This window comes from Lampetra fluviatilis, chromosome 2 (assembly GCF_964198595.1).
Source record: "Lampetra fluviatilis chromosome 2, kcLamFluv1.1, whole genome shotgun sequence".
Taxonomy (NCBI): domain Eukaryota; kingdom Metazoa; phylum Chordata; class Hyperoartia; order Petromyzontiformes; family Petromyzontidae; genus Lampetra; species Lampetra fluviatilis.
This window is the reverse complement of record NC_136276.1, coordinates 28,671,734-28,698,248: the sequence shown is the minus strand read 5'-3', so window position 1 is coordinate 28,698,248 and position 26,515 is coordinate 28,671,734. Positions and strand designations below refer to the sequence as shown.

At 40.5% G+C, this 26,515-nt stretch overlaps 1 protein-coding gene and 1 long non-coding RNA gene across 2 annotated transcripts in view; both read left to right on the top strand.

Moving 5' to 3' along the window:
• The first annotated feature begins 2,092 nt into the window (after window positions 1-2,092).
• On the top strand, window positions 2,093-15,811 carry LOC144944979 (uncharacterized). The gene is made up of 4 exons (XR_013639616.1): window positions 2,093-2,149; window positions 7,560-7,768; window positions 13,217-13,341; window positions 15,801-15,811. It is a non-coding gene; the product is annotated as an uncharacterized LOC144944979 (long non-coding RNA).
• A 1,554-nt stretch (window positions 15,812-17,365) lies between these two features.
• Window positions 17,366-26,515, top strand: part of LOC144937444 (protein eyes shut homolog) — a 99,797-nt gene continuing 90,647 nt past the window's right edge. The window contains 1 exon segment of the mRNA XM_078864706.1: window positions 17,366-17,840. Coding sequence (XP_078720832.1) covers window positions 17,414-17,840 — 427 coding nt within the window. The 5' untranslated portion in view covers window positions 17,366-17,413.

The following is a 26,515-nucleotide window of genomic DNA, read 5'->3' as shown; positions in this document are numbered from 1 at the left end:
GAGAAATGGCGGTTAGCCCAAAGTGGTTTCATCTGCGAGGTGACATGGGGTGGCAAAGTGAGCTGCCATCCTTGGCTCTGCCTCAAAAGAGTGCCGACTGCTGTCCTCGCAAATTGATTCTCCCCTTGACGAATCTTCCCTCGGCACTCCACGGCTGGCCACTGCAGACTCCTGCTGGAGACGGTCGTTTGTGACCACGCTGTGCCCATAGAGCTCGCAATGCGCCATAAACCTCGGAGAGGAGGGATACTCTTTTATTTCTGTCTCTCTTTTTTTTGTCCTTTGGCAACCAGCCCTGTGGCTCACAGCACAAACTTGAGCGGCGTTTATTCGGGAATCCCAAATATAGAGCGTTATCGCTCAGAGGCAGCCAAAAATAGGGAACAAAGCAGCAATTAAGATCAAGAAATGTTCAACAGGTTACATCCAAATGATCAGACACATTATTTGCACCTTGGTTTAATTTGCGTCCGTCATTCCTGCACTGGATGAAGGCCTCCTAAAACCGTGTCGTAGGTGTTGTTAGGGGGAGTGGGTATGTAGGCAGGACCGGCCAGATATCACTCACCAATAATGTTGCAGAATTCAGCTCGGATAGCCGGGTTTGTAGAAGTATATGCACAACCAACATGAGATGCGCCTTAACCGCAATACAATAAGTGTGAACTCGCTCAAAGTCTCAAGTGTCTCCAAGTTCAAACGTGCAATAGTGGTATTGCTGCATTGGTGGCTCTGAACCATGGTGGATATTCCACATTTCCATGGAAAGGACCAGTCTAATATATCCATAGGACAACCACTGTGGACTTCATACCACGTGGCAATCATTACGTCAACTTTGTGTGGATGATGGGCAGAGTTGATCCCTAACTCAGGTTTGAACTCACAACCATCCACCTGTGAGTCGACAGATCTGCTATACATAGATTCAACATCTACGCTGCTGTGCAAAAGACGTGGTTATATAAAGCCTCAAACGTAACCGGATCTTAAGATGCTGTCTGTAAAACAAGACATGCATGTTATGAGATCATGGAGAAAGATAAACCATATTTTTAAGGGGAAGGTGCACGTTAGAGAACAGGGTGCTGGGAAGATGATTGCTGTACTGATAAAACAATTTGGACGGAGGGAAACATGCCATCTTGGGCAGAAGATAAGGGGAAGTTGTTAATCCTAAACTTGTTGAGCGTGCTAGTACGAGGCGTTTAAAAAAAAAGTTAAGATTCTGAATAATCTTGTAAACTTTGTCTGTTTCATCTGCAAATATATATAATGCATGTGCAGTGAATAGGTATTACCCTGATAATCATGTGCAATATATTTTTCTCCAGATTTTGCCTCTAGGTGGCAGAAGGATATCACGTAGTTAAAATCGTGGTGCCTTTGTACAAGTGCAGATTAGAAGAGCGGCAAGTTGATATTCGTTGTGTTTTTGTTGTTATTCTCTGACGGTGTAAAGACTCGTGGAATTTGTCCAAGAATTCAGCTGTAACATGGGTCACAATTGTACAAAATCGTTTAAATATTTACAAATAGGCAGAACACCAATCAGGACGAGAGCATATATATTTGATAATGACAGAAACAGGGAGGGCAGTTGATGTTTCAACTCTAGCCAAGGTCGCTCATCTTGAGAAGTAGTGGTACTTCTTGTGGCTTGCAGATCATCCAAACGATGTCTTTGCTGCTGACATTAGGACAATTGTGGGCCATTGTGACAATTGTACTTTCGTATAATTTGACTGTGGAGAATTAATCTTTCATGTGAATGCCCACAACTCTTCTCTAAGATCAAACCTTTGCCTGTTACCTTATTGAAGCACCCTTGTATTGCTGTAGACAGAGGCAAAGGAAGGTGGACTGATTTTCTAGACTTGCCAGACAGCTTTGAGGAGGTTGAGGTGTCCACACAACCTTACCGCAAGTGTTTGACAGTCCAGACAAGCATTAATCACCTTCCACGATCGTTCACCCAGTCACTGAGCTCTGCTTAGCCTTCGAGTTAAAACAAGAATTAATTTAATTTCGAGAATGTATATTCATTCAACAACGTTTTCCCCGCTGCAGGTGCGTCGATGCATTGGGACATTTCACATGCGTGTGCGGACCCGGATGGGCAGGCGTGCAGTGCGACGCTGACATTAATGTAAGTATGGCTGGTGTGCAATCGAAATCCGAAAACGAGCCTCTCCTCTCCTCAACCTTCCCCCATGCCCTGAAAAGGTCAAAAAGGTCATCATGCGCAGTTGGTTTCATGCTCTCGGCCCAGTCACGGATAGTTGCACAAAAATCCCATCCTAATTTGGTATTTGCGCTTGATGAGGTTATACCCAGCTGCGAGGAATTTGCTACATTTTAAGATATTCAAGTGACACACACACATATTCACATCCACAGCTCATAAACAGGTTAAATGACTAACTCGTATGAGATACTCAGAGAAGCATGTTGTGTATTGTTCCCGGGATGCTGTGATTTGGGACATGTGGTTCTGAAATGTGAATAGACCTTTATTCTGTAAATGAGGCTGGCAACAAAGTTCACATGCGTATGAAAGATAAACATGAATTAGACAAAATATCCCGGAACACTTAAATTCAGTCCTACATCAATTTTACTTTTTGATAGCATAACTGCATTACTTTGTAAAAATTGGACATAAGAGTAGTGGGGCCTCTATGCACTTTGGGGTGGTGACATGAGCCAGCAGTAGCGCATTCACCACTTATCATAGAAGTTCGTGGTTGAGCCCAGCAGCCACCCTGGTTAATACAGCTGACGTATCAACGATTAAAAACGCGCCATCTGCTAGCACAGCGGACGTTAAAGATCCCCTGATATTATTCATAACACGTAGGGCATTGTGTACTGGTGTCACGGTCGAAATTTGGCACGTTCAAACAAAATCCCTCTCAAATCACTCAATTGGCCTTACACATACCCAGTTATCACCCTCTACTGGTTGACTAATAACTGTACGTGGGCCAGGTGCTGAGTCACCTTGTGCTCATGTGGGGGGGCAGCTGTCACTGGGTGTTGTGCGAGATGAGATGTGATGATGCAAGCCAATTATTGTGCGCGGAGTAATCTGAGACGCCCCAGCGTAAAGGGCACTGTGTCAAACATAAATAATGATTATACTTATTGTTTCCAGCAGGAATTAAGTGTTTTTTGAAGAAAGTTTCGTATAAACTGTGTCCAGTTTATTGCTGGCGAGGATTAATGTTGCTCATTATACCAATGATAACTGCCCCAAAGGCCAATTTAAAGCGGTCATATTCAGTTGCCCAATTGTTTTAATACCATCCCATCTGGTGTCTATGAATTGTGGTACAATTAATGTACTGTGAGGATCGTTACAGGTTAATACTTCTTTCCTCGGATTTAGGAGGCATAAGATATCTGTGGTATAAGTGTTTATATACAGCAACATCTAAATTTCGTGCTTTACGTTTAAGGCTCTTTACAAAATGGAATAAAAAAAAATACGCTGCACATTTCAGCTTTTGCATGATGCAGTGCAGTAAAAAGAAAATATTTTCAATATCAGGACAACACTAAACAAATGATACAAACCAAGCAGCTGCATTGGTAACTTTTCATTGAATGTTTCACGGAGGACAATTTAAATTCGATAATAAAAAAAATCCACAGTTCTAAATGTTGTAAAATGGACAACATAATAGGAGACAAATACGTTACTATTGAATTGTCATCATCAGCCATGCATTATCCACTGCTGTATACGTGCATCGCCAAACCAGTCATCATCCCTCGTGGTGCTGCGATGCAAGATTCCATCAAGCTCCTGCACGTGAGGCTTTTTTTCCATCCCTCCATCTCCAGTGCCAGATGTCCTCTCGCATGTCTTGCCCTAATTGTCTGCACATCTGTCCTGCGGCTGACCTACACGGTACTCAATTGGTCAGCCCCGCAATGTTGATAGGAACTGACCCATCTGTCCACTCCAACGAAGCCCTGAGAATTTCGGACCGTCTTCTTCTGAGCACTCCGAGGTCAAGGTTCATCTCCCGCAGGGGTGATCGGGGCTTTGCCACTGCGCAGCTCTCAAACTTTGGACATCTACTGGACATCTGTGAAAAAGAGCTTCATAGCTCATCGGATTTCTCCAGTATAAATAAATATTGCGATTTGGAAGGCTTCGCCTTTTCTAATGAGACAATCAAAATCGTTAGTCCTTTCTTGAAAACACCTCTTTAAACTGGCCTTTAGCCCTAGATTTGAAGCTTTCGTGACTGCAAGGATTCATATTCTTAGGTTTTTTCGCTAAAGTCACGTACGTAAAAAATTAAAATTAATAAAAGTAAAATAAAATAAAAATCACGACGTTTCGGAGGCAACACAAGCTTCTGTCTTCAGGTGGAACCGTCACAGCCCGACAGCTGTGTTGCCTCCGAAACGTCGTGATTTTTATTTTATTTTACTTTTATTAATTTTAATTTTTTACCTACGTGACTTTACCGAAAAAACCTAAGAATATGGCCTTTAGCCCCCCTAGTTCTGTACTCATTTTGATACTGGTCCTCCTTCAATAACCGCCTAGGTATACATACTCAGATGCGTTTTCCAGTTATGTACCTCTGAAAATGTGAATGTAAGTCGATCTTTTTTTGCACCATACTTAGACAGCCGTGCTTATCATGGTGGAGGAATTATTTAGCTTGTTGACCAATCTGTTTTACATTTACACACAAATTGAATACCTTAGTCATGTATTGATTCCACAATAATTTGTCTGTTCACAAGGGGTACTAAAGCTGACTTGGAGAATTACAGACCTGTCACCAGAAAAAGTGTATAGGCCCACGAATCAAATGTGGTTTTGGAAAGGTTTCTCTACCTTTGACCACGTACATAATATCAGTCATATTCTGGAAAAAGACAACTAGATATTCAAATACCATTGCAGTGAATAATGAAAATGCGTTTATATCAGCTGGATTTTATGCGGGCATCTAAATTCTCACAGACCAAGGCATAAACATCAACAAGTATGTACGTTTCTAAAACATTTACAAATATGGAACAGCTACACACTGAGATTGTGAGAAGAAGGAAGCAACAGAGCACGTGAGAAGGAGGAGGCAGCCGAGGGCACTTGCACCAAAGTTATTCACGGTGACGTTAGAGCAGGGGCGGTTTCTTTATTAGGGCGATTGGACGACGCACCACCAATGTCATTCAACCACAGAGTCACGCTAGCCGTCACTGTGCCTCTGGATATAGTCCAATCAGCGTCATGTCACGTTCTGTGGAGTACCGCCTCTTTTTGGGCGATTTCACTCCGGCTGAGAATCGCCCCGAGTGGCCCCATAGACTTACATTCAAAGATGTTTTTTTTCGAACGGGGGGCGCTGCAATGCATTCTCTATGGCTTCCGGGAGGGCTCGCACTAACGTGCTTACGTCATCATACGTGCTTACGTCATCATACGTAAGCACGTTTCATCCAACAATATAATTTGTCGCCACCTAGTGGAATCTTTAATAAAAGAAACTTGAGTGGATTGTATTAATAGTGAGTATAGAAACAAACAAGATGTATTGTAAGAGTCACTTTATTTTTCATTAATATTAAAGAAGTGAAGTTTGCCTTTACATGCTTAAGCTGTTAATTTATCCATTGCATGGGTGGACCTTATCCTTATCAATCATCCAGACATTTGCCCCCCCTGAGAGATTTTGCAGGAGCCGTCACTGCGTTAGAGTTCTGACAATCGGATTGGAGACATCAAGGGATACTTGTGAATGGAGAATAATTGTTTCGTCCTCGTATTACTGAGACTCATTAAAGCAATTAACTGAAATTAACTGTAATAAATAACCTAATAAAAAAAGCTCCAAAATGGGTCTGAAAATAAATATGAGCGAAACAAAAGTTATGTAAAAACAAGTGCTAGCGTTGAATTATACTGGACTTTAAATAATATAGTTTCACAGTGCTGAAAACTGACGTAAAGGGTTTGATGTTATACTCTAATGACAACCCAATTAAATACTAAAATACACATTTTAAACTGCATTAGCTTCTGTCAGTTTGTCAGTGTTCTGAGTTCTTATTTTACCCTGTAGAATGTCGCATTAGCAATGTTAACCTGCAAATAACTTACATTTTAATTTAAATACACAATTACCGTAGGTTTTTTTTCAATTCTAACCGATAATTAAAATATCTATAACCATAATGGGTCTCTGCCGTAACAAAAATCAAAGGTTCTTGGAATAGACGATTCCAAAGTGAATAGAGTAGAGCACAATTATTTAAACCATATTCTTAGGTTTTTCGGTAAAGTCACGTAGGTAAAACATCAAAATTAATGAAAATAAAATAAAACAAAAATTACGACGTTTCGGAGGCAACACAGCCGAATTAGCTGCATCTAATTCGGCTGTGACGGTCCCACCTGATGACGGAGACTTGTGTTGCCTCCGAAACGTCGTGATTTTTGTTTTATTTTATTTTATTTTCATTAATTTTGATGTTTTACCTACGTGACTTTACCGAAAAAACCTAAGAATATGATTCCTTGCAGTCACGAAAGCTTCAAATCTAGAATTATTTAAACCGTGTTCAAAATGTAGTAAAACCCTTTCCCTACCTTTATCCTACTTTGCGATCGATTGATCGATCAGTAGTTCTGCACATTATCTCTCTTTTGTGAATAAAATCAGGGTTATCTTTGTGGCAAGTGATTGGTTGTTTTCATTATGAGATACTGGTCCTGCACCGTTGTGATGTGGCATTTTCGCCGCTAAATGTAACACTTTGTAGGCTTTCACCGACCAGCATTGTGATGGCGATTGGTAATAGATTGTTGGGTCAGATAGTGTAAGTAAAATTTGTGTCGTTAAAATCTCATTCTCTCAATACAGGCAATTAATAAAGCTGTCACGTGAGCGAATGTGCCAATGTATTACTGCTTGAATATAAACGGTGTGTTGGAGAGCAATCCACAAGATTTAACAATCAGACACCACTTGGTAAATTTGTGACATCTTACTCACACGATCTGACCCAAAAAGCCATTGATGGATTTCCACCACTAGTTCAGATCCACCAATAGTAATGAAAAGGAAGACGCATTGACAATGTTGACATACGTATGGAGATTCACAAACCAGTCATCAGTGGGTGGATACACACAATAATTCTTGTATGTCTCTAAAATCATTTTACTGTCCATCACATCTGCAGTATAGAAGCACACACACATTGGCATATACGTCTTCTTTTGCCTCTTTCATAATATAAATGAATACTTGGTAAATGGCTTCCATCTGTCTGATGACCTTTATTAAACACTTCCAAGATCAGGAGCAGGCTATTTGATTCTCCTGATTTTCCAAGGCCTGTGTACTGGCATAATAGTACGTGGGTTCCAAACCGTGGAGCTTCGCATGGGACGTAAAGCAGAAAACTTGTTACCCCTCCCAGCAGCAGCAGCAACAACAACAACACAAACAAAACCCTGTGTGATGATCTAAAATCGGCCAGGCAGAGAGCTCCTTGTCACTGGCAATGTCTCGGTTTCCAAGGAATGCGACTTAAATCCGTGTCAACATGGAGGCAGCTGCTTGGACTCGAGCACATCCTTCAGGTGCTTCTGTGCTCCGCCGGGCTACACGGGGACCGCGTGCCAAACGGACGTGGACGTGTGCGCAGAAGGCTCGGAGCTCCACTCTCCAGCGCACTGTGAGCATGGGGACATTTGCCAAGAGGGCCCAGCGATGAACTACACCTGCAGGTAATTGAACTCTAATTATTATTATTTTTACCAGGTAAGGCCCACTGAGCTGTATAGCTCTTTTTCAGAAGCGAACTGGCCACAAATGATAGCTTGACGGAGTGGCTTATCGCGTGGAAATTTATAGCAGCCAAATACTTTCAACGCACGTTGATTCGAAATGTGGAGGGAAAAACTGGAGGGCCTGGAGAAAAACCCACACGGCCACAAGGAGAACATGTAAACTCTAAACATACAGACATCAGGGTCGGAATCGAAGCAACAATCTCCTGTATACCTGGCGAGGTAGTTAACATCTCACCACCGTGAGCGCCCACGGCGCCGACATTACTTCAGTTCTCTTCAAAACCTTTCCATTAAACCAAGTGAGAGACCAGTCATTGTGTTGCCCTGTTACCGATTATAGTCTCATGTCATGAGGGGGAAGATGGATATGGAATTCACACGGAGCAGTGCATCACCCCGTCTGTTTGAGAATGGCCGCGCAGAAGGACTTAGAGTAAAACCTTGGATTGCGAGTAACTTGGTCTGCGAGTGTTTGGCAAGACGAGCAAAAAATTTAAATAAATATTAATTTGATAAACGAGCGAGGTCTTGCAATATGAGTATAACGTGTATACCCTTTGCCGAGCGTCACGTGATCACAACTGATATACGAGTGCTTTGGATTACAGACAAGTTTCCGGAACGACTTATGCTCGCAATCCAAAGTTGTACTGTATTTGCAACTTTTTTCAAAATCCTTTCTGATTACATTTTCCGTCAAACCAATAGGTATTTTTTCCCCCCCCGAACTTTTAAAGCAAATTTAGTTTGATGATGACTCGGTTTGCCCCAATCAACTCATTATATTGGAGACCCCTGTTAACTCGTGGTGTGCTGCCAGAATCAGAACCCAGTATCTCAGAAGTGTTATACAGCTCTTTTTCAGAAGCGTCCTGGCCACAAAGGACAGCTCTACGAAGGGCTTATCATGTGGCAATGTAAAGCAGCCAAATGCTCTAAACGCTGTGGTCATATGAATGATCGCAGTTTTGTATATACGGCTGTATCAGGTAGTTGCATTAATAGCATATGAAACATTAATTTGCAAAAGGCTGATCAAACACAACAATGTATTTTATATCTATAAAATATATAAAGTTTCACTTTTTATACATGAATCTATCACAAGTGCAGATAATTTTAGCTCGTGAGTCACCATAAAACTAATAAGATGTTTTATGTTGGAAAGAAGCTTGTACAATTAGCATAATATGACTCAAATGCATATAGTGTACTCCCGTGTTGGCAATTATATCTCTGATTACTTGAGAAAACTTGCTGTTTTAAAACTTTTGATGAAATCTTCACATCTTAGACATGTCACCAGGTCAATGACCACAAAAATCCCATCAACACTGGGTTATTTATTTTAGAGCTCTAAGTATAAATAGAAGATGAACATTAGTCACTCGCTAGCAAATTATTGTTATTTATTATTACATAATGCATGCCAAATGTAACAATTTCCTTTAAATGCTATTTATTTTAAAACTCAAAAGTAGTATCTGCACACTTCCATATTTTTATAAAACATTTATTACGTACAGTACACATTTAGTTATGTTTTCATGTTTCTATTGCAGTGATTGCACCTTTACTTTAAATATATGATCAAAGGTTGCTGAATAATTATTTTAACATTTTTAATTTGTATAGCTTGCTGAGACAATGATTGACATTGACAGTTTTAACTTTTCCCTTGGTGATCTGTCGTATAGTTTTCAGATGTCTGCAATTAACACTACGCATTGTGGCACATTTCACCCCTAACAAAAATTTACGAAATTGCTATGCTGATGAAGCACACGTTTAAACTTATGAATGAATAAAATAATTGCTTGGAATAAATATGAAAAGCTGATAAGATTATTTTTTTTGTATGCCCTGGGCTTTATTTTTCGGAGATCCTTAAGATTCTGGAGGCCTTGTTATAGCACAGACATGCTGTATCACACGTGATTTTTTTCTTCCCCTGACCCCTGCCAATGTTCAGAAGAAATGTCACACTAAGAGCCATGGGATATCAGCTGCTGAGGGATTAATAATGCAATCTGCTCCGTACATGATGCACAATTCCCTGAACATTATTTTTTGAAACATTGCGATTAACTTGATTGATTAACCGCACAAGATGAATGGCTTGTTGAATTAGCCATGATGTTATCGCACCATTTTAATTTAGGCTTGTTTAATGAACAGAATGTGTGGTGGAAGTCGAGTAATTTAATTTTTTGATGGGGCACGAGGGGGGGGGGGTCTTGAGATGCCTGCACTCGAGAGAGGGAATGCTCCGGGCATGAGTCTAAATGTCAGCAGGGTTTCCAATATTCCGTGGCAGTCACTACAACAATCGTGGGATTTAAACAATGATTTAGTTGAATGCAGAAGAAAATTAAGCATTTGTCAACCAAATTGCTAATTTTCTTTGCCTAGTTGGTATCTTGAAGGTTACTGATACAAGGCACTCCTACCTGCCGCGTGATGCTATACACTTAAATTATTTATGATAAAGTCAGTATATTTATAAGCATATGCGTGTATATGTTCAACTGCAGGACTATTTATTTATTGATTTACTTAGTTCGGTATTGATTGTATATGCATTTGGTTTATATATCAGCAAATCGCTGCAAGAAATGTAAGACATCGTGCTTGATTGGCTCCATATTTCATCACACAATGATGATGATTATGCTCAAAATATGGAAAATTTCGAAGCTAAGAAGTATATAAATAATGGAATATAACAAGTAATATTATCTGTACTGCTATTCTGCTGGACCGATAATACCTTTTGGTAAGTGCTTTCAGAAACAGGAGGTTAGCAATAAAATGCACTTCCAGATTAGAATCCTTCCCAGAGATGTAGCTGGCATATTTCATTTCAGCGTCGTCAAAAGCTTTGTGTGCATCTAAGGAAACACCAAAATGTTAGAGTGTGTTTTGTAGAAAATGCTTTGAATTAAAATTATATTTTCTTTTGTTAGTACCGGGATAGATTGTCTACAGTTGATAAATTCTGTTTGCTTTCAATTATTTGAATGATAAATGTTCAGGGAGTATTGCTTCGGCTCATAAAACCAAATGGTGCTCTGGAACATATTGAAGGAACTGCATTTTTAATATGTAGCATATATGATAATGCAAATTATGCTTTATTTATAGCAAGGTGAGTACCCATCGAGACCATTCCCTTCTACCAGGGAGGGACACCCAGGGAATATGAAAGGAAATGCATTTCAAAAGATAAACGTTACACATTTAGTAAAAAAAATTAACTATTAGTGGTCAAATAAAACAGTGAACACAAATTTAAAAAAAAAACATCCAAATAAGCACATTTATATCGTACATATTAATTTGATAAAAGACACAATCATACATCGAAATAACATTTCACAACCTTGCTGAACAAAGGCCTCCTCGCAGTGTGTCGGTCATGGGGGTTATGTGGCCATACTTCCCCAATGCTGGTCAGTGTGGGTTGGTGATTGGTTACTTGCCCCTGATGTAAGCCATGGCCAGGAGTGGTACACTAACCAATGCATTGTCACTCCGCTGAACGTAAGTGTGTTGAACTTCTTTTGCGCCGTGCATAGCCAACCGTGCTAATAGGAGGCGTGAAACTCACATATATCATCCATTAAAAATAAAAAAAAAACACTTGTACAGAAACGCGTTAGTTACGAGAACATGCCACAGCTCCAGTAAATTATGATCAAATTTGAATTAACTATGCTTCGAGTAACTGCCAAATTAATGAGTAAACTCAAATACCAATCACGTTAATTAATGTTAACTAGAACAATAATTGTTCATTCATTCTCGGGCAGGAGAGCTTTAGCCTTCTCGCCGTTGGCTCCACCTGTTTACCCTTTCTTGTACTTTGCGCTCCTATCGTGTTTTTGTATTGTCAGTCGCTGTAACGTTCTTACCCGTCCCGACTGGACATCTGTGAAAAAAGAGCTTTATAGTTCATCGGATTCCTCCACTATGAATACATATTCTGATTGAAAAAAATATTCTAAATGTATTTCCGTGTCACGTTAAACACGATTAATAATACTGACATCATTTTTTTTTATTTTGCTTTGTAGTGGCTGTATATGGGATTTGGTCCTTATATTTAATGTACAGCGTTGTGGGATGCTATTATCATGCATGACGCTATATACTATGAAAGTATTATTATCTGTACGACATGGACGTCGTTAATTAGAATCGAGATATCCATTGGCATTTAGCTCCGGAACATATTTCCCATACGCAAGAATATAACGCATTAGTATTCACTATTCATTATAATTAATTATATTTGTGTGCCTATGCATTTCAACATGTTTCAGATAAGTGCAGAATAACTCGTTGAAGACGAAGAAATCGGGGAGAGAGCCCTAGCAGTTCATGGGCATGTCTGGCGCACTGCAAATAATTAACGAACGTAAAATACTAGCATTGAATTATATTGCGTGCAATTAATGACCAAGACATTTACTTAACATGCATTACTTAGTAACTAAATATTAACATTGTAATATTTACAACGTGATAACACTTACATCGCTAATGTACAGTTTAAGCTGAGCCACCATCACCATGAAGTCGAGGGGCAAAGGCTGCGATTCACTGGATGTAGAAGACTGAACAGATTTTTCTGACGTACTTGAATAATTTAGCAATTTTTGAGAGTACGTGAATGTATTTGTCGAGTTTCGCACGAGACATAAAATTGCTAATGCCCACATGCAAGCCATGCCCTGTCGCGCATGGTGTTCAAGTGCGAACATTGATTAAGTCTCTTTGCTTATGTACTTATTTATTATAAATAATAACGTATTTATGTTTCCAAGAGTAGTCTTGTGACTTAACCTGAATTGCAGTTTACTCGAGTCTGGCTTCAAGAGGCTTTTGTAAACGGTTTGATCACTTTAGCCACTCATTAATTCCTACAACAAATTACAAAACAGGATAATTTAATCTTGATTTGAAGCTTTCATGGCTGCAGGAATCCATGCTCTTTGGTTCTTTCGGTAAAGTCACGTAGGTATAAATAAAATTAAATATATCACGATGTTTCGGGCGCAACACAAGCGGTCGTCCTCATGCCCCGGCCACTTCTTTATGATCCTTCAGCTATACCCATTTCAAACCTTTTAAAACAGTCTGCATCAGCAGCAGACCATGCTTTCCCACCTGATGACGAACGCTTGTGTTGCGCCCGAAACGTCGTGATTTATTTAATTTTATACCTACGTGACTTTACCGAAAGAACCAAAGAGTAGGATAATTAAATAACCTGTAAAATGCCAACTAATCCTGTGCCAGTACCAGACATCTTTACCTTGCTTTGCTTGTAAAATAGATATTGATATTCAATGGCTTGTGTTCTTATTTTTGTTTCAGATGTTTGCCTGGGTACGTGGGCACTCATTGTGAGTTGGAGACCAATGAGTGTGAGTCCAGCCCTTGTGAAAACGGAGCCACGTGTCGTGACCTCGTGAATGGATTTACATGCGTGTGTGCCATTGGTGAGTAAATGTGCACAGCATGGACATTCACACAGTGTGGTGGGGGTCACTGAAAGTCAATATATTTTCCTGCTACAAAATCACCCTGAATGCACTCAATCGCCGTGGCTTTCTGAAGCTAAGCAGGTTGAGCATGAGTGTTAATTGTTATGGGATGCTAACCTGGGAATACCAGGTGTTGTAAGCAATTGCTGCGAGGTGGCCATGTGATGCCATCATGGTAATACACGTTTTAAATCTGCGTGGATATTTTAGCGCTGTCCTCCTCTCGTATGTGTATGTTTTCTCCGGATACTATGTTTGCCGAAGAACCGGCTAAACATCTCAATGCAATATCCTCCTGAAAAAATAGTATAGAGACTCAAGGTGGCAATTATTTACTTCCCACATAGTAGTTATTTGATTGACTCTGTAGCAATGATGGACTGAGTTAATTCCTGACCATAATTTTAATTGTGAGCCAAGTCTTGTAATTAAAATGCTATTTGCTGATGTATTATTTAGTATTAAAATCATATCCGTGCCTTGCTGTTAACGAAAAACAATTCTAAGTCTTCCCGCACTGTTAATGGCCCTGAGCCAGAGATGGAAATTCCACATTGCTATGGTCAGGGCCCATTTATTTCAGAGAAGCTTCTACTTCGACCTAAAAGTAGAAGCTTATATGCAACATAAATGGCGCAGTTATTCATCATCTGAAAATGTCTCTGCTATTCACCGCAGTTTATCTTGGCTACGATGCATTGATGACCACACAATGTCGAAAAGCACACGGTCTGCTTGCTCATGGACTCTAAAGCATCTCATGGCACTCGTAAGGGTCGGTTCCTCCATGCCAGTGCCACAGCCAAATTAACCACCCATAATAAATAGGTGGCATGGGCCTGAATTGGAAAGTGCCCAGCTTGTGCATGTTAACATGCAGCTTAAGTGGGGTGGGGGGTGGAATTAATGAAGCATTTTTATTGGTGCCTCTACAAATCCAAGAAGGACATTCCAGGAGGCATGTCGAAAGAGCAGCACTAAATAACAGACAGTGCTAAACCTGCCTCTGATAGAGATGACTGTTTGGCAGTGGTGAACATACGCTATTGCTCTAATGAGAATGTACGAGTCCTGGGTCTTCTGAATTTTTTTTATATTATTTTGTTTTCTAACAGTACCACAGCACTGTTAGAAAACATTAAGCAGCATGGATATGTGAGCATGTGAAAGTGTAGCTAAATCTGGCTTGACTTGGCCATTCCCTTTAGGTTGGCATAGCCTAAAATGAATATATGGTGTGCAGAATGTTGTTATCAGCAAGGGGATTAGACGTACGGTATCATTGATATTATTCATGCGTGAAACACTCATTTTTAAATACAACATTTTCACTTGAAGGGATCTCAGAGGTAGCTCTGTAATATCCGCTTCCATGGGCCGTTCTCTTACGCTAAGGGTTGCATTGCTCTGCGAAAGATCTGGAGGGATTCGTCCTATTCATGATGTGACAACGACAGCATAATCAAGATGACATTGGGGAAATGTTATTCTCAAGTAACAAAAAAGCACACAAAATGTCGACAACCACTACCTTAAAAAGTGTTTTGCTTTTCTTTCAAAAACTAAACACAATACATACCCCCCCCTTGTGTTATGAACCTTACTGCTTAAATACAAGTCCATCACGATGTCCACATTTGACCAAAATCACCCAGAAGTTAGTGACCAAGGGGAAATATAAAACCAGAAAGTGGGATACAGTGAGAGGAGACCTTAGAGGTCAAATGAAACAGCTGCAGATGGAGATGTTGTGGCAATAACGCCGTTGACCATGATGATATATGGATGGTGAATTGGGATCTACAGATGCAATGCGCCTTAGAAATTCACATTTCTATTATCATTGATATCTTAACTTGAAGCACATGTTTCATTTGCTCTTGATTTTCTCAACACCCATAACAATGCATTTCGCACTGTATTTTGGAAAAAGTGCTGTGGTTAGCATAAAATATATTTAGTCAATAAAAAAAATTGAATAGTTAAAATGTATCTGTCTAAGTGTAACATTAAACCATAGTTTTAAACCCAGTTCATTGCTGCGTCTTCAATTGTGTTATTTCTTCGGTCATATGTGAATGTTGTACAATGCCCCCAGTGTTATGCTGCGCATGCTTGCAAAAGAGAGAATCATTTAAAATTGCCATGGCCTTATTTCATTTCCTTTAAAATGTGTTATTAAATTTTAGGCGATGGCTATGGGAATTATATTTATTCCTATAAAGGGAATTGTGGTATGTTTATAGCACGACATATGCTTCTATTTGCTGCAAATAAGGGGTTATAAAAGAAAAACATTAAATCCTATATGAGGATACGATTTTCTATAACCAAGTCGCAAAATGTTTTGAAGTAACCATTAACATTTTTATGGCATACTTTCGATTTGTTTGTCCACCGACCTCCCCTGCCAGGATTTTCTGGTGATCGCTGTGAGGTGGATACGGATGATTGTCTCACCAATCCCTGTGTTAATGGCGTGTGTCAGGAGGGCAACTCTGAACTGGGATACCTATGTTATTGTCTCCCCGGATATCTGGTGAGCCTACACCTCCTCTACTGCATCATGAGTAATTGACCTCACGAACCAACTTTCATTTGCACTGAACTGTCAATGCGTGGACACAGCCAATAGCCACATTTGTCACTGAAATTATCATGCACTTCTTTCTTCTTGGTTCTTTCGGTTAAGTCACGTAGAAGGGAAATAATAAAATAATAAAATTTTTACATAATAAAATACAATTCTCACGACGTTTCGGCCACAACGCAAGCAGCCGTCCTCAGGTGAAGAACAGGTCTGTTGGAAAGACAGCGTCTGAATGAACACCACCAAGCTTCTTGGTTCTTTCGGTGACTTTACCGAAAGAACCAAGAAGATGAATCCCTGCAGTCACGAAAGCTTTAGATCGATATCATGCACTTACACCCCAACGCCACTGAGTTTGAAAAGCGAACAGTAAGCACTGGTACATTTTTGGTAAAATAACATTACAGCATAGCAACTGCTTTTGATCTCCTAATGTAATCTTTGCACACTTAAATTAGCGTTTCAATGGAATACAATTTTTTCAGACCAACTCTGTGGGTGGCATCGATTTGCGAGGCGACACTTTTGCTGCCGACTCGCTGTGCAGTTGACACGGGTTGAGGTTTTGTTTGTAAAAAAAAATGCGACAAGGATACGTTGCCTGGAAAGCCCCATTGGATTGTACAAATGGAGTTAGCAAAACTGTCCATATGGGGATAGAGTAGATTAGAAACAAATAAAATAGGATGGGAAGAACGAGGTGAAATAAAATTCGTAATTTTATCATGAAAATTCACGAATTCCTTCAAGGATAAATCATGACAGGCCTATTGTATATGAAACAATATTCTTACATGTGCTGTTTTAAGTTGCTATGTTGTATCAGTGTTTCCTGCGTTCTGGTATTGTAAATGTAACCATTTAATCGATTGGAAACATTTCCAATACATGTATTCCATTTGTTATCTCCCACAGGGTTTGAACTGTGAATTCAACTATGATGACTGTCTTATTGAAAGATGCCCCGAAGGATACCTTTGTAAAGACGGCCTTAATAATATCACTTGTGTGTCAGAGCCTTCAAGTTTAATGCCTGACATAAAACCGCATTTTGCATCGCATATTGATCCACAGAGTGTGCTCCCAATCATGGAGCAATCTTCTGGACCAATTGAGAAATCTTTTCTCAATGTATTATTTACCCTGCAGCCTTCCATGTCAATGGCGAGAGCATTGAAACAGACAAATTCGGGATCAACCGATATGTTGATGACATCACCGTCGGAGCTGTTCCCCTTTCAATATAATGCATTAGATTCAACAACGTCGAGTGTAATATCTACAGAAGTGGCTTCTGATCAGACACCCTCCAAGACCACAGAGCACCTTGACAACATACGTAAGACTTCAATTTCACCGTTCAACAAATGCACAACAACCGCCGTTTTTGATGAGGAATTTCCAGGATCGCATTCGTGGCCTGGTGTCAATTCAGGGATGCACAAAACGCGTCCGCTTTCGTTCACGGAAGAACCAAAGACCTTGCCAGCGGTCGCCAGCTCAGAGAAACCAATGACCGATCGGCGAGCGTCGTTACAGTTTCCTTCAACCGGCGCTGTGTCAGGTGCAGCGGACCCGCCATCGTCACCCGGTTGGGCAGCCACCCGAGCCGTTAAACCTTCAGCTGTGACATTAAGTTATCGTCAAAGGGACGGCACAGTGGCCAGCCAAGAGCAGGCCGGTCACTCCTCGTCTCCGACAGAACCCGTCCTCCCATCCTTCCAGATCAGCGCTCAGCTGAGGAGCGATATTGAGCGAGACCGCTACGTGTGGTTGCGTCCGTCTCTGCAAGCCGCGTCCACGGGAATGTTTCTCCCAGGGGATGCTTCCGTGTTGCCGGAGCGAGTCTCCGCGCGTGATGCCGGTAGGTCCGGGAATGGGAGCTTTTTAACACGCGTGTCTTCATCGCTAAGGTCACGCGAGCCGATGTCATTAGCGGCGGGCCTCTAATGCGACGGATTGTTTTTTTTCCCCATGAGATGTTATACGTATGAATTTTAATGCACGACTTATTGTGAAAAATGCCATATGAAACGGTTAAGTCAGTATGTTTCTATGAATGTACTTGTTTCTTGGTTAATGTATGTCGTATGTGTTGCACGTGTGTCTGTGTGAATGTATGAATGCAAAATGCCACCGCGATCTAAACCCAAGATGTACTTTGTCGATCTTTCGTTTACAACATTTTAATGACCAAATCTTAACCATAAAATTAAACCTAAAGGTGCCATTGGTTTTAATGTCCACGTACTACATTTCGGAAGTAAAGAGCTCTCTTTGATATAAACCTTATATAACGCGTGGAAGAAAACTATCGAGATACAGACATACACTTATAAGAACTTTTGATAGATTATTTATATCTTACTCTCTCCCTGAGAGAGAAACTATTTTTTAATCAATTTATGAATAAAATAATGATGTCTTGGTAGATTATATGTGATCAAGCAAGAAAATAAAGCAATCTGATATGCCAATCAGGACGTAAACCGATAACAACATTGGGTCATGTTCCAATTTTGATCACCAATATTAAATCGTGTGCTACTGTTTTAAACTATGAACGAGTTGATATATGGGAACAAAGACAGTCGAATAGAGTGGTTGTCAATTTCCTTTCTCAAATTCCTTTTGTGTTTATGGGCACAAAACTTTGGGAACACAATGCAGTTAAAAAAGTCATTCTGGGGATTTTTCTCCCTTTTATATCCCATTCGCACTGTTGGTACATGTGACCTTTTATCACATGCTTACAATATTGATTTACTTGACCCATGTCTTCCTTGAATATCGAGACTGAATGGCCTCTTACCTGGTCATAAATAAAGTAAATGAATGAACGATTAAATGTTGTTATGTCACGATACAAAGAAATGTCAATTCAGAACTCAGGCAGAGAGCAGTTAGTGTCACGCTATCTCGTGTGAGAGAATGGCTGGAGAAGATGACGGCCGAGAAAATACTTCTCAAGTTATTTCGGCAACCTCTCATTTAAAAGTTGGTGACGCATTCTTATATAACCCCCGAAAAAAATGTGTCTACTGCAAGGCATTCAAAGTGAAAATGTTCATCCAAATTAATTAAAATAATAACACTATGTAACACAATTTTTGTTCCTAGGTCGTAAGTGTTATTTCGTAATTGCTTATGCCTAAAAAGTATAGAAAATGGCTGTTATTCCCCACAAACTTTGCTTTTGTGACCAGGACAGTAATATTTTGAAATGTGCTTATTTTCAATGAGAAAACAGGCAAATTTGTGTCTTTTCGTTCACATAAAGTCAGAAAAAACAACATATTAATTAAAATTAACATGTATTAATACTCAAGTAATACAAAAATGACTACAAAAGATTTAGAAGTGAGTAGTTTTTTAGATTTACGATTATACTGTAAATCACTTTCACGAATCAGCCCCCAAATGTAGTCTCCTATCATGTTCTCATTATATTGTCCTTGGTAGCAGCATTCAAAGTCCAGTATATCCTGGTGGAAGCACTCGTCTTGCTTGCTTCGAGTACGCTCTCATGTTCTCCTTTAATTTATCAAGATGAGCATCAAGGATATTAACTTTGAGGAACATTCTACAGCCCATTGTGCCGTCTCAACCAGCTCCACATAGTTTTCAACCTTGTGATTGCCCAGGAAGTCACGAACCACTGCGACAAAGCTGTTCCAAGCCGCTTTATCCTTACTAGTGAGATTCTTGGGGAATTCATTGCACTCCAGGATCTTCTTCATCTGTGGTCCGATGAAGACACCGGCTTTGACCTTTGCCTTAGACAGCTTAGGGAAGAATTCTTGAAGGTACTTGAAGGCTGCCGACTCCTTATCTACAGCTCTGACAAATTGTTTCATAAGGCCTAATTTGATGTGCAGTGGTGGCATCAGCACCTTCCCGGGGTCCACCAGTGGCTCCCACTTGACGTTGTTCCTCCCCACAGATAACTCAGTGCGCTGTGGCCAGTCCCGCCTCTGGTAGTGCGCCTTGGTGTCCCTGCTGTCCCAAAGGCAACGATAGCAGGGAAAGTTGGTAAAACTGCCTTGGAGATCCATCAGGAATGTCACCATTTTGAAGTTTCCGATGACCTCCCAGCCGTATTCATCATACTTCAAGGCGTCCAGCAAGGTCTTGATGCTGTTGTAATCCTCTTTGAGGTGCACCGAGTGAGCCAGAGGAAGAGACGGGTACTTGTTACCATTATGGAGCAGCACGGCTTTGAGGCTCCTGGATGAGCTGTCAATGAAGAGGCGCCACTCATTCTGGTTACAGGTGATTCCGATTGCCTAGAACAGACTGGTCACATTGTCGTAGAAGCAGAGCCCACCTTGATGGGTGAAGAAGCTGCAAAAAGGTTGGTGACGCTTCCTCTGATCTGCGACTTGCACACTTTTATCCAACAAGTTCCACTGCTTGAGCCTAGATGTCAAAAGCTCGGCATTGGACTTGGTGAGACGAAGATCTCTGATCAAATCGTTGAGGTATTTTTGGTTGGGGTAGTATGGGTTTCTCTCCTCAGTTCCACCTCTGAAATTGTCATCTGGATCTACAACGTCTTCCTCGCTCTCTGACTTGCTGCTCTCTTTTAAAGAGGGCTGGTCTCTCTCCGGAGGAGTGGGTATGGGGAGCTCATGGCAGTGTGGCACCGGGGCGATGGATGAAGGAATATCTGGATACGTAATAGCAGGTGCATTCCTGCCAGTCCGACGTTTGGAAGGGTCCATCATGCAGAAGTAGCAGTTGCTTGAGTGGTCAGTGGGTTCCCGCCAAATTCTTAGGATAGCGAACTTTATGGCTCTCTTTTCCCCTCTGTACCATCCTACAAAAATACATTAATTTCACCCATGACTAATGTGTAAGAGATTCTCGAAACATTTTTTTAAAATGATAGAATTTTTCAATAACATTGAAAATTGTAAAACATTTGTAATTAACAAGTTTTACAAAAAAATTATTTTTTAGCAAAATTTCTAACATAAAATTCCAAGCAATAATTGTCAATTTTTCCTTCCAGAGTTTTTTTGCATGGCTCGCAGGTGAAATGAGGTGCCCAGGGTTTGTCTTGATCCCCGACAGGCATGCCGAAATATGCCTTGTAGGCCTCACACATCTTAGTAGATGCTTCCACTGAGTACTTTTTCGCTCTTGTCTTGATAAATTGGCCGCAGACATCGCAAAATGCGTCTGCCGGATGCTTGTAGCCTCTTGATGCCATCTCAGAAAAATGCAGATATGTATCCACTTAGGCAGCTGGAACTAAACTGACCTTGTGGCCTTAAGGCCCCTGTATTTATACTACTATTTATATTACTGGAAAATCCTAGAATGTTCTAGAAGTTCCTCCAAGTTTACGCAGCACTGAATCTATCTGAAATGTTCTGGAAAATAGGTGAATTTCAAAATATCACTATCCTGGTCGCAAAAGCAAAGTTTATGGGGAATAATAGCCATTTTCTGTACTTTTGAGGCATATGCAATTAGGAAATAACACTGACTACCCAGGAACAAAAAAAAATGTTATACAATGTAATTACGTGGTGTTTTTGTGGAAGTCATTGGTGACTTGGCTGAGATATATCAACTCTCTACGATTGATGACCCAGTTTAATCACAGGTGGCTGAAGCCTTGATTCAAACCCAGGATTTCTAATACTGTTTACATGGCATTAGTCCCCTGAGCAGCCACCCAGTCGACAGGTTCAAGTTTTTCTTATAAGTCGACTATAATTTGGGTGATAATTATGGGGACTATTGGATTGCTGCTTGGTCCACTGAGTCACTAAGATCATTGGTCACTCTGGAGCATCTACAAATGCATGTCTGATTTAAATGTGTTGATTACCATCATCATCATCATAACGCAATTAGCACACTGTTGTAAGTAAATAATGGTCTTCCTTTGGAGAAACTGTTCCTCTTCATGAGCATGTCATATTTCCACTCTGAAATGAATAACTGCCACTGCGTATCTTCTTGGTTCTTACGGTAAAGTCGCGTAGAAGGGAAGTAATAAAATAATACAAATAAAACATAATAAAATAATTCTCACGACGTTTCAGCCACAACGCAAGCAGCCGTCCTCAGGTGAAAACCAGGTCTGTCGAGGCGACAGCGTCATTCAGACGCTGCTTGCGTTGTGGCCGAAACGTCGTGAGAATTATTTTATTATGTTTTATTTTTATTATTTTATTACTTCCCTTCTACGTGACTTTATCGAAAGAACCAAGAAGATGAATCCCTGCAGTCACGAAAGCTTTAAATCGAAAAATTCCACTGCGTAGTTTGCTTGAGTAGAGATACATGCGGGCTTATGGTATCTAATGGCAGACACGCTCGAACATTAGTTAATTCGTGACATTTTGTGCTTTACAAAGTGTCGTATTAACATTATTGCAATTTAGATTTTGTTCAATAAAAATAGAATATTTGAGGTATATATGGCATTACTGTGTAATAATTGCTTTACATTTCTTTTATTTTATTCTAACGTTATTGCACTTTACTGTTGACAGTGAATGTCTGCCTCTGTGATACAGTATATATATATTTTGCACATGGTCTCAGCGCTGAAGGGTTAAGCAATTGGTGATTGGTCACGGAGCCAGATGGTTCTCATAAATGTGCCTTGGAAATTCTCTTACGGCTCCCCTGTTTTGGGGACACCCAAAAGTCATCATGGCATTCAGAAAGAGAGATGGAACCCGTTAAATTTTTATTGCACACTTGGCCTGTAAAGAACAAGCCAGTCTATAAATATGTGTTTTATATATTTCTCTATATATGTACCGGTTTTTTCTACTTTTTAATCTCGCTCCTTTTACCAGATGCTATAGTTTGAAAGCATTGTTTAATATGTACTTTAAATGCTAAATTTAGTACTTGGAGAAGCCATATCAATCGGGGTATTGGATGTCTGTAGAAATATGGCAATGTGGTTTTATAGCAAAGTGACGTAGAACTGTATTGGCATGATGCACAAAGCCCCTCTGTGCTTTTAGCGATTGTACCGTTCACTTCTCTTGGCAATGAAACATATTTACCGGTAAACAATGAGATATTAAATTATCATTTCGAAATCGGGGTTATGAGCTACTGTAATGTATTATTGCATAGAAAATAAGACATTGTGAGCTTTTCTGGAAGCGATATTTAAGAAAGAAAGAGGGTTGCAGTGCAAAACAGTAACAACAACAAAATCATCATCAGCTGATACCCAGGGGGCTGAATATGAAATCTCCAAGTGTAGATGATTCATCACCACTCTCCAGTCGTCACTTTGATTCTACAAGTAAAAAGCAACCGTTGACTTCATATTTAATCCCGGAGAGGCTAGACAGGTCATTAGTGGGCTTAGCAGATCTATCATGCTGTTTGGCATTGGGAGAGAGCTGCAGGCCACATTTTTTTGCGTGGGTGGAAAGTAAGAGAACAAACACAAGAGAGAGCTTCCCGGGCAAATGCTTTATGATTCACACGATGAGTCTGCGCGAGATTAGGCGGGTTCATTTGCTCACAGAAAGTTTTGTGGACACTGCACCAGTGATCGTAGTGCTGCCATTACTTTTTTTTCCCCTGCACACACATTCTCATGTTTGTATACATCTCAAATGTCAAGCTATATTTCTTTGATATCATCTCTTTTTTTTTTACAATACTGACATACAGGGGCCTGCCTTCTCGTAGTTTCCGTCCATTAGCCATGATGAATTGTGCACGTTCATCACCAGGGATTACAGTAGCTGATCTGTCTGGCCTGAATACCACAGTGTAATCTCAGTGGAATCGGACCAATTCTGTGGATTGGGGACCGGCACTACCATTCAATTGTGATGCTGACCGCCTGGAATTCCACTGAATCATCAATTTTGACGGACTGGGATCGATGATGACTAAGCTTTGTCATACTTCGTGGAAGCCAGGTGCCACATGCCATCATGTCGGCAGGGTGGCGTAGTGATCACACTCCGTGCTGTCTTTCTGACAGACCTGTTCTTCACCTGAGGACGGCTGCTTGCGTTGTGGCCGAAACGTCGTGAGAATTATTTTATTATGTTTTATTTTTATTATTTTATTATTTCCATTCTACGTGAATTTACCGAAAGAACCAAGAAGAACACTCCGCGCCTTAAAGCAAGAAGGACCTGGCGACAATAGCTCACCCAGGCACCTTTCTGTGTGGCGTTTGTATGTTCTCCCTCCATCCTCTATGGGCTTCCTCAGGGCCCGGTTTCCTGCCTTAGCTCAAAACACGCAATGCAACCGTTGTTGGTCAAACATCCCAGTGCTGAAAAATTACATGCAAATAATTAAATTGGGATTACAGCAATACAGCTCACAACATCGCCCCCTTATGGTTCAACCTTGGCAGGACCTTCCTGAAAAACAGTGTTGAGACTTCGTGAGGCTTTTTATTGTAAACAATCTGAGTAATAATAATAGTAGTGTCTTGCTTGAACGCAATGCCTCAATTGTAGTGGAATTGGGCCAATTCTGCTCACTAGGCATCAGCCATTCATTTCAGCGTTGTTTTTATAGATAGCCGGGTGTGTACCGAGTTGTATGTATGTATGGTGAAATTCTTCCGCATCGTGCGTAGCCAACCGTGCTAATCGGAGGTGCGGTAAGGTTAGATGTTCAGTATTACATTTTGTAGGTGAGAGCTTAGCCTGAAATTGGTGTGTCCTTTGTGAAAAAGGACACTTTACTCAGATTGGTCTCTGTTCTACAATTTCAAAGAGGAGAAGATGACTGGCACATTGCAGTAAGCCTTCAGCTTGTCATGCTTTGTTTCCGATCCAGTGGCTTTGGATAGAGAAGCACCGCTGTTGCTGCATCTACTTTTCGCCTAAACAACTTCTCTTGGTGTGTTTATAAATAGCTCCCATTCCAGGAACCCCGCAATATTTATTTGCCACAACAGGTTTGTTGCACATGAGTGGTTGTGTTACGAGTAGATTTCACGGCGCGGCTGATATTTTTTGCATTAAATTCCCTGCATAGGTGAGCCATCTCACTCTGAGGAACAAGAGCTGTAACACTTTAAAATTGGAAATGTTTACATTTGGAGAACAGTACCGATGTTGATTTTGGATCACATCTTTCAGGCATTAGCAGTCTTCCCGAATACAAAAGCAGTATCAGAGAGATGCGCAACAAAGGATGTTGTATCAAAGCGTACTTGTGCCGTTTGGAAATTGGAAGTGTGACAGCAAAGTTGACGGTTTTATAGCGTGGATTGTACCCCCTTCATGGTTTAGCTCAAAAGGATCTGGGTCTCGGCTAGTGTTTTCTGAACGACTCTTTGATAAGACAATAATCACACCCAGAGCCCATTGCGGATATCTAATCAAAGCGGACAAATTCTAGCCAGTGAACTCATTTTATCTATCTTTCAAAATCCAAACATTTATTGACATAAAATGTACTCCAATCAAATTACCGTTTGCCTGAGATCACGAAAAAATTTGTGAAGGTTCACCGCTTGAGTCAGAATCACTAAATGCGCACGTAAATATTTAAATATGCCGTCCAGTTATATATCTAAGCTCTCTTTATGAAATCCCAAAGTAAGCTTGCACTACACATTTCAAAATGCGCATTCAGAATTAGATGGTGCACTTGTCAAATGCTGGACAGGATGTCATGGCTTGGCACCAGCAGTCAATTGCTCCATCACCCATTTTGCTGCACAAGGAAAGACCTTTGATTAATCCATACACTGAGACTCAGGGAGTGTTTGTTCGAGTGCTAGTGACGGTGATGTAATTTCAACTTGGCACGAGGTCACGTCAGGACACGTCAAACCATGGAACCGTTGCCAAGTCTCCAGCCAAGTGCCTACTGGGGCTACCCAGGCGCTTAGTGGCACATGACAGGTATTAACATCACCGATATCAGAGATGGAGATGAATTTAATTTATACGGACGGAATTGACGAAGAGTCATGACATAGCTTCAGTTAGATGTTTATGGTGGTGTATGTGAATTATCACTGCAGATGTATTTTTTATTGGTATTCTACTTTGCAGTGGGCAAAATCACATTATTATTTTCTCTCTCCACTGTTTTAATCTCATAATCATGTCATCCCCAATATAGAGCTCAACGGTCAGGTATTATGTACCGTACTGATTAAAACAAAATTGGACGCATTGACACGTTGCTTTTTATGATAAAATGTATCTGTATAGAAAACACTCCAACCCTAATACTAGTCCACATCTTTCCTTCAAAATTAGCAGTCTTACCCTGCTGACTTAAGTGTGATTCCTAGCCGCAGATAATATCGGTGGTGAATCGTTGCAGAACCAGTGCTGGGTCCCCCAGTACCATGAAGTACGGTCAAACAACCCTCCCATTACTAACACACCATGGGGAGGACATCATATTAGTGGTAAATATCCCCACCTTCCATGGATCTATATTCTGTGCAACAGCAATTACCTATAGTTACTAATAAAACAGCCAATTTACTCAACGTGATGTTCGTATCCTTAATCGCTCTACAAATGAAAAAAATATCTTGAAATATCTGGATTT